General features: G+C 41.0%; 1 protein-coding gene across 1 annotated transcript in view; it reads right to left on the bottom strand.

Moving 5' to 3' along the window:
* Positions 1 to 7,468: 7,468 nt before the first annotated feature.
* The window catches only part of slc25a36 (solute carrier family 25 (pyrimidine nucleotide carrier), member 36), a 37,157-nt gene continuing 29,223 nt past the window's right edge, over positions 7,469 to 15,402 (bottom strand). The window contains exons 6-7 of the mRNA XM_002941191.5: positions 13,957 to 14,234; positions 7,469 to 12,542 (exon numbers count right to left, since the gene is read on the bottom strand). Coding sequence (XP_002941237.1) covers positions 12,349 to 12,542; positions 13,957 to 14,234 — 472 coding nt within the window. The 3' untranslated portion in view covers positions 7,469 to 12,348. The remainder of the gene's footprint in view (positions 12,543 to 13,956; positions 14,235 to 15,402) is intronic.

The raw sequence follows: 15,402 nt of genomic DNA, 5'->3' as shown, positions 1-15,402 counted from the left end.
AGGTTTCTGCTTTGCATTCCTACAGTTTGGTATTTAACAGCAATCCAGTTGCTAGGGTCTTATTTACCCTAGCAACCAGGCAGTAGTTTGAATGAGAATCTGGGAGTTGGGCTGCATATTATGGTACAAAGGCTCCTGGGCAGGTTAAGGGGCAACAAGTCCAACAATAAAAGCAAGCTGCAGGGCCTTTTTAAGGCCTTGGTGGGCCCTGGGCCAAAATCCAAAGAATGGGGCCCTATTATCCTGCTGCATGCAGCATGGGAATATTTTTATTTTTAATGACACCAACTCTTTGCCCACACCCGTTTCACCAAAACATAAACCCAGACGTCGCAGAATAATTACTACAGAAGAGGGATACTCATGAAATTTACTTAGACATGCCAGTATAATCAATACTGTGCCATTGCAATGAGTGTGGAAATGGCCAATGGGACAATCTGCAGATGGTCTTTATCAGAAGGGGCAGGGGGGCCGGGGGGCCGGGGGGCCGGGGGGCCGGGGGGCCGGGGGGCCGGGGGGCCGGGGGGCAGGGGGGCCCCTACCATGTCGGCTGCCCGAAGGCAGCCATGCTCTAGCATGTCTGAATGTAGACACCTTCAATTGCCCACCCTTTAGGCCTTGGGGAGAACCAACAAAACATTGCCATTTTCACTGCACAGTGCGTGTCATCAATATTATCCCTGCCTCTTCCTCTGGTTCCTTAATCAAAGCAGAAACAAACATATTTTTCCCTTCGTAATGGACTCTTCCACCGTAACTGGTATGCAAATGAGCTGCCAGTATATCCTTGCCCAGTAGGGCACACAGCTCTACTGCTGCTCTGGGAGAGGGAACTGTTATCTAATGGCGGGGGGGTGGGGGGCAGCATCACTAATTGCTGCAGGTTTAACTATATTGATATTTTTACATAGGATTTAGATTCTATTCAGCTGATGAGGCCTAGTTTAGGTGCATTGCTCTATTTTTGACCATCAGGGACTCCTAATGACACAACCTGAATACACCTTACACAACTGCAGAGGCAACATTTGCTACACACCACTGAGTGTCCCTGTCATTTAACCAATTGTCATCTTATTTATTGCTTTGGTTTAAATACCAGGGGTTTTATTCCATTTATTGCTTTGTTGGCACAGACTGTCTTTAGCTGTTTGGCAGGTCGTACAGGCTATACTTGCAATTGGTCTTCAGCTGAGACAACCTGCAGTTGGTCTTCATTTATTTTTTCATTTATTTAGATTTTTTCTGCTTTGCATTCCTACAGTTTGGTATTTTACAGCAATCCAGTTGCTAGGGTCTTATTTACCCTAGCAACCAGGCAGTAGTTTGAATGAGAGTCTGGGGGTTGGGCTGCATATTATGGTACATTTATTTTTTTATTTATTTAGGTTTCTGCTTTGCATTCCTACAGTTTGGTATTTTACAGCAATCCAGTTGCTAGGGTCTTATTTACCCGAGCAACCAGGCAGTTGTTTGAATGAGAGTCTGGGGGTTGGGCTGCATATTATGGTACATTTATTTTTTTATTTATTTAGGTTTCTGCTTTGCATTCCTACAGTTTGGTATTTTACAGCAATCCAGTTGCTAGGGTCTTATTTACCCTAGCAACCAGGCAGTTGTTTGAATGAGAGTCTGGGGGTTGGGTTGCATATTATGGTACACAGGCTCCTGATGGTACACTGAGTGTCCCTGTCATTTAACCAATTGTCATCCTATTTATAGCTTTGTGTTAAATACCAGGGGTTTTATTCCATTTATTGCTTTGTTGGCACAGACTGTCTTTAGCTGTTTGGCAGGTCGTACAGGCTATACTTGCAATTGGTCCTCAGCTGAGACAACCTGCAGTTGGTCTTCATTTATTTTTTCATTTATTTAGGTTTCTGCTTTGCATTCCTACAGTTTGGTATTTAACAGCAATCCCGTTTCTAGGGTCTTATTTACCCTAGCAACCAGGCAGTAGTTTGAATGAGAATCTGGGAGTTGGGCTGCATATTATGGTACATTTATTTTTTATTTATTTAGGTTTCTGCTTTGCATTCCTACAGTTTGGTATTTTACAGCAATCCAGTTGCTAGGGTCTTATTTACCCTAGCAACCAGACAGTTGTTTGAATGAGAGTCTGGGGGTTGGGCTGCATATTATGGTACATTTATTTTTTTATTTATTTAGGTTTCTGCTTTGCATTCCTACAGTTTGGTATTTTACAGCAATCCAGTTGCTAGGGTCTTATTTACCCTAGCAACCAGGCAGTAGTTTGAATGAGAGTCTGGGGGTTGGGCTGCATTTTATGGTACATTTATTTTTTTATTTATTTAGGTTTCTGCTTTGCATTCCTACAGTTTGGTTTTTTACAGCAATCCAGTTGCTAGGGTCTTATTTACCCTAGCAACCAGGCAGTAGTTTGAATGAGAGTCTGGGGGTTGGGTTGCATATTATGGTACACAGGCTCCTGATGGTACACTGAGTGTCCCTGTCATTTAACCAATTGTCATCCTATTTATAGCTTTGTGTTAAATACCAGGGGTTTTATTCCATTTATTGCTTTGTTGGCACAGACTGTCTTTAGCTGTTTGGCAGGTCGTACAGGCTATACTTGCAATTGGTCCTCAGCTGAGACAACCTGCAGTTGGTCTTCATTTATTTTTTCATTTATTTAGGTTTCTGCTTTGCATTCCTACAGTTTGGTATTTAACAGCAATCCAGTTTCTAGGGTCTTATTTACCCTAGCAACCAGGCAGTAGTTTGAATGAGAATCTGGGAGTTGGGCTGCATATTATGGTACAAAGGCTCCTGGGCAGGTTAAGGGGCAACAAGTCCCACAATAAAAGCAAGCTGCAGGGCCTTTTTAAGGCCTTGGTGGGCCCTGGGCCAAAATCCAAAGAATGGGGCCCTATTATCCTGCTGCATGCAGCATGGGAATATTTTTATTTTTAATGACACCAACTCTTTGCCCACACCCGTTTCACCAAAACATAAACCCAGACGTGCCAGAATAATTACTACAGAAGATGGATACTCATGAAATTTACTTAGACATGCCAGTATAATCAATACTGTGCCATTGCAATGAGTGTGGAAATGGCCAATGGGACAATCTGCAGATGGTCTTCATCTGAAGGGGCAGGGGGCCAGGGGGCCAGGGGGGCCCCTAGCATGTCGCCAGGAGGGGGTCCCCACCAAGTCGGCTGCCCGAAGGCAGCCATGCTCTAGCATGTCTGAATGTAGACACCTTCAATTGCCCACCCTTTACGCCTTGGGGAGAACCAACAAAACATTGCCATTTTCACTGCACAGTGCGTGTCATCAATATTATCCCTGCCTCTTCCTCTGGTTCCTTAATCAAAGCAGAAACAAACATATTTTTCCCTTCGTAATGGACTCTTCCACCGTAACTGGTATGCAAATGAGCTGCCAGTATATCCTTGCCCAGTAGGGCACACAGCTCTACTGCTGCTGTGGGAGAGAGAACTGTTATCTAATGGCGGGGGGGTGGGGGGCAGCATCACTAATTGCTGCAGGTTTAACTATATTGATATTTTTACATAGGATTTAGATTCTATTCAGCTGATGAGGCCTAGTTTAGGTGCATTGCTCTATTTTTGACCATCAGGGACTCCTAATGACACAACCTGAATACACCTTACACAACTGCAGAGGCAACATTTGCTACACACCACTGAGTGTCCCTGTCATTTAACCAATTGTCATCTTATTTATTGCTTTGGTTTAAATACCAGGGGTTTTATTCCATTTATTGCTTTGTTGGCACAGACTGTCTTAACTGTTTGGCAGGTCGTACAGGCTATACTTGCAATTGGTCTTCAGCTGAGACAACCTGCAGTTGGTCTTCATTTATTTAGGTTTCTGCTTTGCATTCCTACAGTTTGGTATTTTACAGCAATCCAGTTGCTAGGGTCTTATTTACCCTAGCAACCAGGCAGTAGTTTGAATGAGAGTCTGGGGGTTGGGCTGCATATTATGGTACATTTATTTTTTTATTTATTTAGGTTTCTGCTTTGCATTCCTACAGTTTGGTATTTTACAGCAATCCAGTTGCTAGGGTCTTATTTACCCTAGCAACCAGGCAGTTGTTTGAATGAGAGTCTGGGGGTTGGGCTGCATATTATGGTACATTTATTTTTTTATTTATTTAGGTTTCTGCTTTGCATTCCTACAGTTTGGTATTTTACAGCAATCCAGTTGCTAGGGTCTTATTTACCCTAGCAACCAGGCAGTAGTTTGAATGAGAGTCTGGGGGTTGGGTTGCATATTATGGTACACAGGCTCCTGATGGTACACTGAGTGTCCCTGTCATTTAACCAATTGTCATCCTATTTATAGCTTTGTGTTAAATACCAGGGGTTTTATTCCATTTATTGCTTTGTTGGCACAGACTGTCTTTAGCTGTTTGGCAGGTCGTACAGGCTATACTTGCAATTGGTCCTCAGCTGAGAAAACCTGCAGTTGGTCTTCATTTATTTTTTCATTTATTTAGGTTTCTGCTTTGCATTCCTACAGTTTGGTATTTAACAGCAATCCAGTTGCTAGGGTCTTATTTACCCTAGCAACCAGGCAGTAGTTTGAATGAGAATCTGGGAGTTGGGCTGCATATTATGGTACAAAGGCTCCTGGGCAGGTTAAGGGGCAACAAGTCCCACAATAAAAGCAAGCTGCAGGGCCTTTTTAAGGCCTTGGTGGGCCCTGGGCCAAAATCCAAAGAATGGGGCCCTATTATCCTGCTGCATGCAGCATGGGAATATTTTTATTTTTAATGACACCAACTCTTTGCCCACACCCGTTTCACCAAAACATAAACCCAGACGTGCCAAATAATTACTACAGAAGATGGATACTCATGAAATTTACTTAGACATGCCAGTATAATCAATACTGTGCCATTGCAATGAGTGTGGAAATGGCCAATGGGACAATCTGCAGATGGTCTTTATCAGAAGGGCCAGGGGGCCAGGGGGCCAGGGGGCCAGGGGGCCAGGGGGCCAGGGGGCCAGGGGGCCAGGGGGCCAGGGGGCCAGGGGGCCAGGGGGCCAGGGGGCCAGGGGGCCAGGGGGCCAGGGGGCCAGGGGGCCAGGGGGCCAGGGGGCCCCTACCATGTCGGCTGCCCGAAGGCAGCCATGCTCTAGCATGTCTGAATGTAGACACCTTCAATTGCCCACCCTTTACGCCTTGGGGAGAACCAACAAAACATTGCCATTTTCACTGCACAGTGCGTGTCATCAATATTATCCCTGCCTCTTCCTCTGGTTCCTTAATCAAAGCAGAAACAAACATATTTTTCCCTTCGTAATGGACTCTTCCACCGTAACTGGTATGCAAATGAGCTGCCAGTATATCCTTGCCCAGTAGGGCACACAGCTCTACTGCTGCTGTGGGAGAGGGAACTGTTATCTAATGGCGGGGGTGGGGGGCAGCATCACTAATTGCTGCAGGTTTAACTATATTGATATTTTTACATAGGATTTAGATTCTATTCAGCTGATGAGGCCTAGTTTAGGTGCATTGTTCTATCTTTGACCATCAGGGACTCCTAATGACACAACCTGAATACACCTTACACAACTGCAGAGGCAACATTTGCTACACACCACTGAGTGTCCCTGTCATTTAACCAATTGTCATCCTATTTATAGCTTTGGTTTAAATACCAGGGGTTTTATTCCATTTATTGCTTTGTTGGCACAGACTGTCTTTAGCTGTTTGGCAGGTCGTACAGGCTATACTTGCAATTGGTCTTCAGCTGAGACAACCTGCAGTTGGTCTTCATTTATTTTTTCATTTATTTAGGTTTCTGCTTTGCATTCCTACAATTTGGTATTTTACAGCAATCCAGTTGCTAGGGTCTTATTTACCCTAGCAACCAGGCAGTTGTTTGAATGAGAGTCTGGGGGTTGGGCTGCATATTATGGTACATTTATTTTTTTATTTATTTAGGTTTCTGCTTTGCATTCCTACAGTTTGGTATTTTACAGCAATCCAGTTGCTAGGGTCTTATTTACTCTAGCAACCAGGCAGTAGTTTGAATGAGAGTCTGGGGGTTGGGCTGCATATTATGGTACATTTATTTTTTTTATTTATTTAGGTTTCTGCTTTGCATTCCTACAGTTTGGTTTTTTACAGCAATCCAGTTGCTAGGGTCTTATTTACCCTAGCAACCAGGCAGTAGTTTGAATGAGAGTCTGGGGGTTGGGTTGCATATTATGGTACACAGGCTCCTGATGGTACACTGAGTGTCCCTGTCATTTAATCAATTGTCATCTTACTTATTGCTTTTTGTTAAATACCAGGGGTTTTATTCCATTTATTGCTTTGTTGGCACAGACTGTCTTTAGCTGTTTGGCAGGTCGTACAGGCTATACTTGCAATTGGTCTTCAGCTGAGACAACCTGCAGTTGATCGTCATCTGAGACAACTTGCAATTGGTAGTAATCTGAGAAAACTTGCAATTGGTCTTCATCTAAGACAATTTGCAATTTGCTTTGATACTTATAGCTGGATATCTTTTTTGTAACAACCAGACATATGATCTCAGTATTGCAAATGTATTTGGCGCATCAAAGATAACTGCTGCCATTGGTTGCAATGTCTAAGGGCCATACTCGCTATTTACATATACATCTCTCTCTCTTTGTGGACTACCAGTAAACACAAATGGTTGAGGGTCACCCCTGTACTCACAATACTTCTTTTGGGGAATTTCTTAGCCTTCTGGGTTTCCTCTCAGTTCTTCAAGAACTCTCAGTCTCTCATCAGTTGCTTTGTCAAGGGCTCCCACTGATCCTTGCAGTGACAGGCAGCACCCACAGGCCTGCAAAGTCCTTTAAACAGAGAAACATTCTCTCCATTGCTTACATCAACCACTATGGAGAAATTAAAGGGAAAACTCACATTTTTATTTGTTGGGTCACTGTACCCCAATAAATAAATATATTTGTATTATATTATATATATATATAAAATGGGGATACGTAATACGTATTGAGGCTTTTTTTTACATAAGGGACATCTACCCACCTATATAACAAAATACAATTGCTCTACAAACTATATTGGTTTTTACACTGCTAATATTGTAAATGTGCAACAAGAGCCCCCAGGGTTCTGAATATAACAGCAAATGCTGACTATATTAATGCAGGAGGTGTCTTCTGGCAATTCTCTGTTTAATTCTATGGCTCAGTGTGACATGAGCAATAGGAATGAGCAGAAAAGAAGGCACTTCTTGCATCCGCCACTTAAAATCTTGGCCTCTAAATGGACAGACTAGCACACAGCTCTCCCATTATACATTTACAAGTCGGCAATGTACAAATGGCTAATATCATATGCAGGCAACTTCATGATTTGTAGGATATATATCTAAGTTATTTTTAATAAATAATCCCAAACCAACAATGTGCACCTAAATGTTGCCCCTAAACATGGATACAAAGAAATGAAGAGGAGAAGCTCATGCTCCCTACAAGGGATTTTATTTTATTAGCAACAGGGAACACATTGTATTAAAAACATTCAATTTTGCAAACGGCTCCAGAAAATGAACATTTCTCATTGACAATTTCTACTGGACACTTACTTCCTTTGTACTGCGAGGAGGAAGCTAGAACACAGCTAAATCTTACTGCAAAGAAACCCTGAAATCCTTTGGAAAATACTGTGGAATGACTTGTCTCTCCAGGGAAAAGCCGCTGCCTCTTACAAACATCAGCAAGCAACGAAAACATGAGAAATGTATTGGGCTTCAGCATGCTTAGGCGCAAACTGGGATGCAACTGATGTCGAAACCAGAAAAATATATATATATATGTGTGTTATCTGTATCAGCTTTTCACACATGAATTAATAGAATGGAGACTATTCCATTGACATGATCATCTCATACAGCATCTGCCTATAAAGTAATGTAGAGTACAGTATAAGTGTCATCGACCCATAATAGTTAGTTTGACTGGGTTTACATCATAAACCAAGGTATCCATCTATATAACAATACAGTGGACTAGTCATGGACAGACTGCCCTGAAACTCACTTGCCTACCCTTGAGTTGGGCAGTTCCAGGCTGAGAGATGGATCCCCAGACACAGGCTCTGGAGGGTGGAGAATAAAGCTTAAAGGAAGGGTCCCTTTGCTTTTGGCAATGCCCACGCAGCAACCCACTGCCTACTCGGGACTTCACCATATGCCGACCCCACTCATTTGTGATGACCGGCCAAGTGCAAATTTAAAAAAAAAAAAAATAAAATAAAAAAAAAAAATTAAACTTTTTGGGACAGAAGTAGGTTGGAAATTTTCAACCTGCCCATCATCACAGTGGACAGTGTTGAGATAACTTTTATTCCCGGATTTAAATTTACATATGTAATACAGAGAACTCGCATAGCCTGAAATAAATAGCATCAGTGCTTATATACAGGTAGGCTCAGATAGTTTATCACTCACTCACAGACCCCAAGGGGAAAGAAACTAGATTTCTTTCAATAGCATATTATGAATCATTGGCTGCCAATGTGCAGAACAGAGGTCAAACATTGCACACAAATTCAGTCTTAAAGCAACTTCACAAAGCTGTATAATGCACACCATAGCATAAAGAGAGCAGGATGGCGGGATGAACAGGAATGGCCAAAGGTCTAGCGTAGAAGTAGTGGAATTTAAAAAGAGAAAAAAAAAAGTTTAAATTTACACCTCATAATAAAAGGAAAACCAGAAACACATTCTAGCACTAAAATGCCACTTATGGAAATTAGCCCCAATATATGGTTAGCATTAGGCTATAAGCAGACTGTAATGGGAAGCTATAGGCATGGCTATTTGCCATTTTCCTCCCCAAAATGTATTTTTGCAACCAGGGCGCTAGGGCATCATATGGAAGCAATGAAATGTAAAATACACAAATGTAAATGATAGGGTAAATATGGATAATGCTATTATGCTGAAAAGCAAGGTTTTATTGATTCTGATATTGCTTGGATATGACCAGCAACAGGGTTTATCAAGCTCTTTTTAAAAGCTACCTTTGGTTTGACCAAAGCGAATAGGGAAAACAAATGTTCTAGGTATAAAGTACACAACAGCCAAGAGTAGTCTGCAAAATACATCCTTATAAAAAGTGATTAGTGAAGTCTTTAGCTATAACTGGTGCATCACTTGTGTCACATGACTTGTGAAACTTGTGTATTAGAAAAAAAGAAAAGAAAACAAACCTCCTTACTCTAAAACAGGAGGATAAATCAGCGAGAAGGATAATGATCTGTAAAGAGCAAGGCTGTGGCATGTGTATGTGCTCATGGAATAGATTTTAAAATGGTAAAATTATTCCCTAAATAACTCCGTTACCTGCTCATCTAAACACCCTACTTGTGGTTTTATATGCAAAGCTGGTAATAAAACTACACAAAGGAACTCAAGGGAATGCATTTAAACAATAACCCCCCCCCCCCACCCAAATAACAAAACAGATTTTCATAGTCTAAAAACTAAAACTGTTTAATTAGAATAATTTGCCTGTTGCCCAATGTGAATATAGACTCACTTTTATATCTTTGGCACGCATTATCTATGCAAACACTTTCTGATGCTTAACTAAAGCTGTACAACACAATTCAGCAGATAAAGTGTGATCAGGTGTCTAAATATGAGAATTTTATTAAAGGGCTACATTTTAACCAAGCAGCTGTCAATTAGGCGCAAAGGGCCAGGATACCAGGGAATATCTTAGAATAGTGAAATCAGCAAACCTGTAATAAGGCAAAGCATCTTAATATCCATTACTATGCAACAGATTAAAGGGGACTCACCAACAGTTTCTTTCTAATAGTATAGCCTATCCATAGGGCTTAGGCAAAAAACCTGGGCATACAGCAGGTCTATTAAAGGGGAAGCTAGGTATTTCCAAGGGGCCACACTTACTGGAAATGTGGAAAAAGGAAACACATGTAGCATATGCATTTAGTATTAAAAGGTTAAGGTGGCTCATCCCTTCTTTCTCCTCATTCACGCTGAAGGGGATGCATGGCCAAACTTTATGGCTTTTATCTACAGATACTTTTGCAGTATCAAGTCTAATTTACTACAGAGGGGAATCAAAATGCAGCTCAAATGGATTTGCTCAATTGGTCACACATGGGGAATTATTAAAATACGTTATAATTTAAGGCAATAGTCAGTCATAATAACTATGAACTATAGAAATCAAGAAAAACTAAACTTAGAGTCGACAGCATGGTTGTTGCATGTTGGGGACACCTGCTGATCCAGAGGTGCAAGGAGTTACTGATCATCCTAAGTGCTGAATAGGGTGATTATTCCAACAGAATTGTGCTTAGTACAGGAGAATACCAATGCCAGCCATTTTACAGTATGTCTCAATACAGGCTACAAGAAACCCTAGGGATTGTCTCTGATATAGAAGGTTACGTTTATGGCTCCTTTTCAGCAAAATGCTTTTGCCAAGGAATACCTCGCAGAATGGAATAAAATGTTGGTGATAGACTTGTGTGACTTATTATATATAATTTGATTTAAATACTCCTTCTCTGATAGAGATAGATAGTGTGTGTATATGGCTTCTTGTTAGCAATTTGCAACTCCACAGAAGAGCCATGCAAGGTGATATAAACAGCTACAGCCCAAGACACAAGGACCCTTTATATGAAAGCAAAGAAGCCTATAATCTTGCCCACACTGTTACCATTTAATAGGACTCCACCACTGGAGATTAAGCTCAGTACAACTGTACTCTGATGGGTTATACTGCTCTGTTTACAGGTATACAAACACAGTCAGAGGAATGCCTAAACTCATCAAATAATAAAACACACAATGGAAAGAATAAAACTCTTCATGGCGACTTTTGCTTGGTGCTTTGGGTTACTGTTAAACAAAGAATTGAATTTATTGAGCTCTCCATGTTAGTTATATATTTTACCTTTGAGCCGACTTAATTTTAACATCATTTTGTTGTTTGATTAAAGGGAATAAAAAGATTTTGGCAGGCAAAAAAAAAACAAAACAACAAGTAATTGTTACCTCTTCAAAGGTCAGTGTTCCTTTGTGGTTATAATGCATCAAAGAATGCTTGGATCCAAATAGGCCTCACATTCTGCTGGGAATTATATTATTGTTTGTATGGAGGAATTTAGCCTTTTGATTTTGTTGGCAGGCTACACCGTAGGGTTGTAGCTAACAAAGCTATTTAAGACCACCGCTAAGAGTTCCTCCTTTTGCAGTATGAACCTCTCATGAAGCTTCAGTGAAAGCCGTGGTACTGGCGGCTGCTTTAGGACATTTACGCTGCACAGTAAAATTACTGTTAGGAGGCCTATTTTTTATTTTTTTTTGCAATAAAAGACTGCCATCACAACAGTACATATAGTTCTAGTGCTTTGTAGGAAAGTACCATGGCACACTATCTTTGATGCATTATATATGGTAAAGTAAGAAATGGCTTTTCTTATTCTGTAGCCAAGCACCTCATACACATATATGCCTTAGTCTCATTGTGAGAATAAGTAAACAATTATCAGCCTTATTAAGCAGGATAAAGTTCAAGTGTATTTCTACTATTCTACAAAGGCTCAATAAAAGTAAAACAATGTACAAATTGCACAATATTTCAAAAGCCCAGTCCAGGAAACTCTGGCAATTACACCAAAAAGAAACTGGACCTATGTAGCAGCCAGAAGTATTACACACAAAAAGCCCATCTCTGATGGGATGATGGTTCTGAATATTATAGAATACAGAGGTACAGGGGATTAAGGCACAGCTTCCCTAGCCCCCTGCACATTCTATATGAGGCCTCATACGCACTACAGAATTAGTTGGGTGGTAACAGCTAATCATGGCTGACTGTCTGAGACTCATCGGTTCAACATGGTTCTGACCTGAGTCACATGAATCAGAGTAGGGTCTGGAAGACTCTGACTAGTAGAAGCCAAAAATCTGTAGTGTACATGAGCCCTTATTGTGAACAAGCATTCCACCCAAGATGTCCTTTCTGTAACTTCCATTGGGATATGCACCAAGCCTTACAGGTAGGACTCCACTAAACCGCTTTAGAGAAGGAAAGATGCAATTCTAAAATGGCTGGTGTTGACAAGCATTCCACACTCGGGCATCAACCATATCACAGCTTCTTTGTGCCACACAGAATAAATGCAGCAGGAATGCTGTGGCTTCTGCAGCATGCCATTTGTGTACAGCTACAAATGCACTTCATGATGGTTTTCCTTGTCTTTACTTTTTGCCATTTTCTATTGGTGCCTCCTGGTCCACTTTAATTCCATTTGGTCTCTTGTCTTCTTCGTAGAAAAGAAAACAGAATGGCGCTATCCGTTCAGCAAATAAACCACCACCTCATAAGTTGACATCATTATCGCTGTGTTAGGGATCTGTCTGACAAGGTGCGTTGTGAGACCTCTATAAAGGGCCCCGTAGCCTTCTTCCTTTACAACCAGTGACAGGGTCTGGAAGAAGGCCCTGTATTTTGTCCCTTCTTCACGGAGACGAGTTCGTACAACCTCTGCATAAGATAAAAAAAAAAAAAAAAATGAAAATTTTCTATGTTGTAACTGAGATGTTTAAATGTATCTACAATGTAATTCAGGGATCCCCAACCTCCTTTACTGGTGAGTCACACAAGCATGAAGAGTTCTTTGGGGATGCAAAATAAGGACTGTGATTGGCTATTTGGTAGCCCTGTGTGGACTGCTAGCCTACAGGAGGCTCTGCTTGGGGTAAAACTGTGTCTCTGTACTTACAGAACTTGCCTCCAAGCCAGAGATTTAAAATGAGGCCACTGGGAGCATCATGTTGCTCACGAGCCACTGGCTTAGGATCACTGATGTAGATGATACCACACCAGAAGTTATAATCTTTTAACCATGTTAAAAAAAGTATTTTCTAAAATGAAGTTTACATACATTGTTAGAAAAAAAAAAAAACACTAACAAAATGAACCCAGCATCTATTTTTAACTGTCAGGATTTTTTTCATAAACCTGTACAGAAAATAAATCTGATAACCCTTAAAGTTTCACACTGCCCTTAAAAGGAGAACTAAAGCTTAACTAAAGAACGTACAGGTACAGGTATAGGGCAGGTTATCCAGATCCAGAATGCTCAGGACCTGGGGCTTTCCAGATAAGGGATCACCATTTGGATCTCCATACCTTAAGTCTACTAAAAAAATAATTTAAACATCATTTAAACCCAACAGGATTGTTTTGTCTCCAATAAGGATTAATTATATCTTAGATCAAGTACAAGGTTTTGTTTTATTATTACAGAGAAAAAGGAAATCATTTTTAAAAATGGAATTATTTGCTTATAATGGAGTCTATGGGAAATGGCCCTTCCGTAATTCAGAACTTTCTGGATAACGAGTTTCTGGATAAGGAATTCTATACCTGTACATTATGTTTAGTGTTTGTGCGTCAGCCCATGCAACCACAGCCCTTTAGCAGGGAAGATCTTTGCCCCCAGAGATGCCCCAGTAGCTCCCCATCTTCTTTTCTGCTGATTCCCTGCACATGCTCTGTGCTGCAGTCACTTACTGAGCTTAGGGACAGACAGACAATATACTGTATATATAGATTATAAATGTCACGATATATGGCTGATTAGTAATTTGTTCAAATTTACATTACATGGTTGCTCTGAAACCAGCGCAATTAGGATCAGAATGAATAATCAGCTTATATTACATGAAAGCATAATTTTCTGCTGGATAATTTGCGACGAACTCTAAGCTCAGCTTCTCAACAACTGCATAAAGCATACTAAGCATGCGAGTGTTGCAAACACTTTCCAAGATGGGGAGCTCCTGTGACAACTGTAAAGACCTGGATCATTGATGCTGAGACTTTAGGCTGATTAGATGCTTTGTGGGCAGGGGGGCGGGTGTAAAGTTAAGTAAAGATATTCCTGCCAGCTTACCATGCGGGTATGCAATGGAGGTGGCACATGTTTTAGAAGTTGCTGCTGCCAGCATAAGTCCAACAAAGTCTGAGGGCTCTTTAACAGACTCATCTTCATCAGCAATTTTCTGTTCCAGCAGTTTGCGTTTAATACTTTCGTAAATAACAAAGTGGATAACGGTTTCAGAGATGCCAGCATAAGAGGCAGACATGCCTCGGTAAAACCCCTTCAGTCCATCAGTTTTGTACACCTTGCGTATGCACTCAAATGCGCTCATTCTTCTTTCTCCTCGATTTCTAAAATTGAAAAAAAAAAAAACAAAAAAAAAAAAACAGGTTAAAAGATACTGCATCATATACATATATGCACAAACTAGGCAGTAGCCAGTTAACACAATGACTTATAAGTAAAGGTTAAACACACACACACAAATAGATACTGTTGGTTTAAGAACAAAGTTTTTATTATTTGTATATGGAATGTGTAGTGAAACGAAACTGCATCACCACCTACACAGATATCTGCATATATCTGGGCCCTAATGCGGGATATTACACAACATTCTTTATTAGAAAGAGCTCCTTGTTTTGACATCAAGTGCAACAAGAACCATGAGTTGGAGTAAACAAGCACACAAACACTGTCAATGTGCTCATTATCTGCTGGTCACATGATGAATAAGGAATAACAGTATATTATCCATCTATTACTGGGTCTCCGGATCTTAAAGGAATACTGTCACAAAAGCAAAAAGTTAACAGAAGCTTTGTCTTACGAAAATAGGAGTATTTTTTATGGACAACTAGCATTGATACATACCCTAGGGTTCTGTCCAACTTATTACATGTAATGGGACAAGTAAGTAGCATGTTTAATGGCCAAATTAAAGGAACATGAGGATGTGATACAGTGACGTCTAAGGAGCATTTGAGCAGACCAGGGGCCACAAAAATCCCTTGAAGGGCCACATCCACATGTCAATGATGTATTAAAGGAGAAGGAAAGGGTTAAAAATGTGACACCCACCCCCCCCCCCCCCCATACATAGATAGGCCACATGTCCCTGTAGCTGATCGCTACATATTTTTACCTTTTTTGCAAGCACTTTCAAAGCACTCGCCGTTCGTTCTGAGCACTCTTTAGTAGAGATGTAGCGAACTGTTCGCCGGCGAACTAATTCGCGCGAACATCGGGTGTTCGCAAGTCCGCAAATTCGCGAACTTTTCGTGATGTTCGCAATTTGGGTTCGCCGGCACCGAAAAAATCGCAAAACTTCCGATAACGTTACGAATGCTCCGAAAAAGTCGCAAAACTTCCGATAACGTTACGAATGCTCCGAAAAAGTCGCAAAACTTACGATAACGTTACGAATGCTCCGAAAAAGTCGCAAAACTTACGATAACGTTACGAATGCTCCGAAAAAGTCGCAAAACTTACGATAACTTTACGAAAGCGCCGGAAATT

This window comes from Xenopus tropicalis, chromosome 5, assembly GCF_000004195.4.
Source record: "Xenopus tropicalis strain Nigerian chromosome 5, UCB_Xtro_10.0, whole genome shotgun sequence".
Classification (NCBI taxonomy): Eukaryota; Metazoa; Chordata; class Amphibia; order Anura; family Pipidae; genus Xenopus; species Xenopus tropicalis.
The sequence above is the reverse complement of the archived record's forward strand: the minus strand, read 5'-3'. Positions and strand labels throughout refer to the sequence as shown.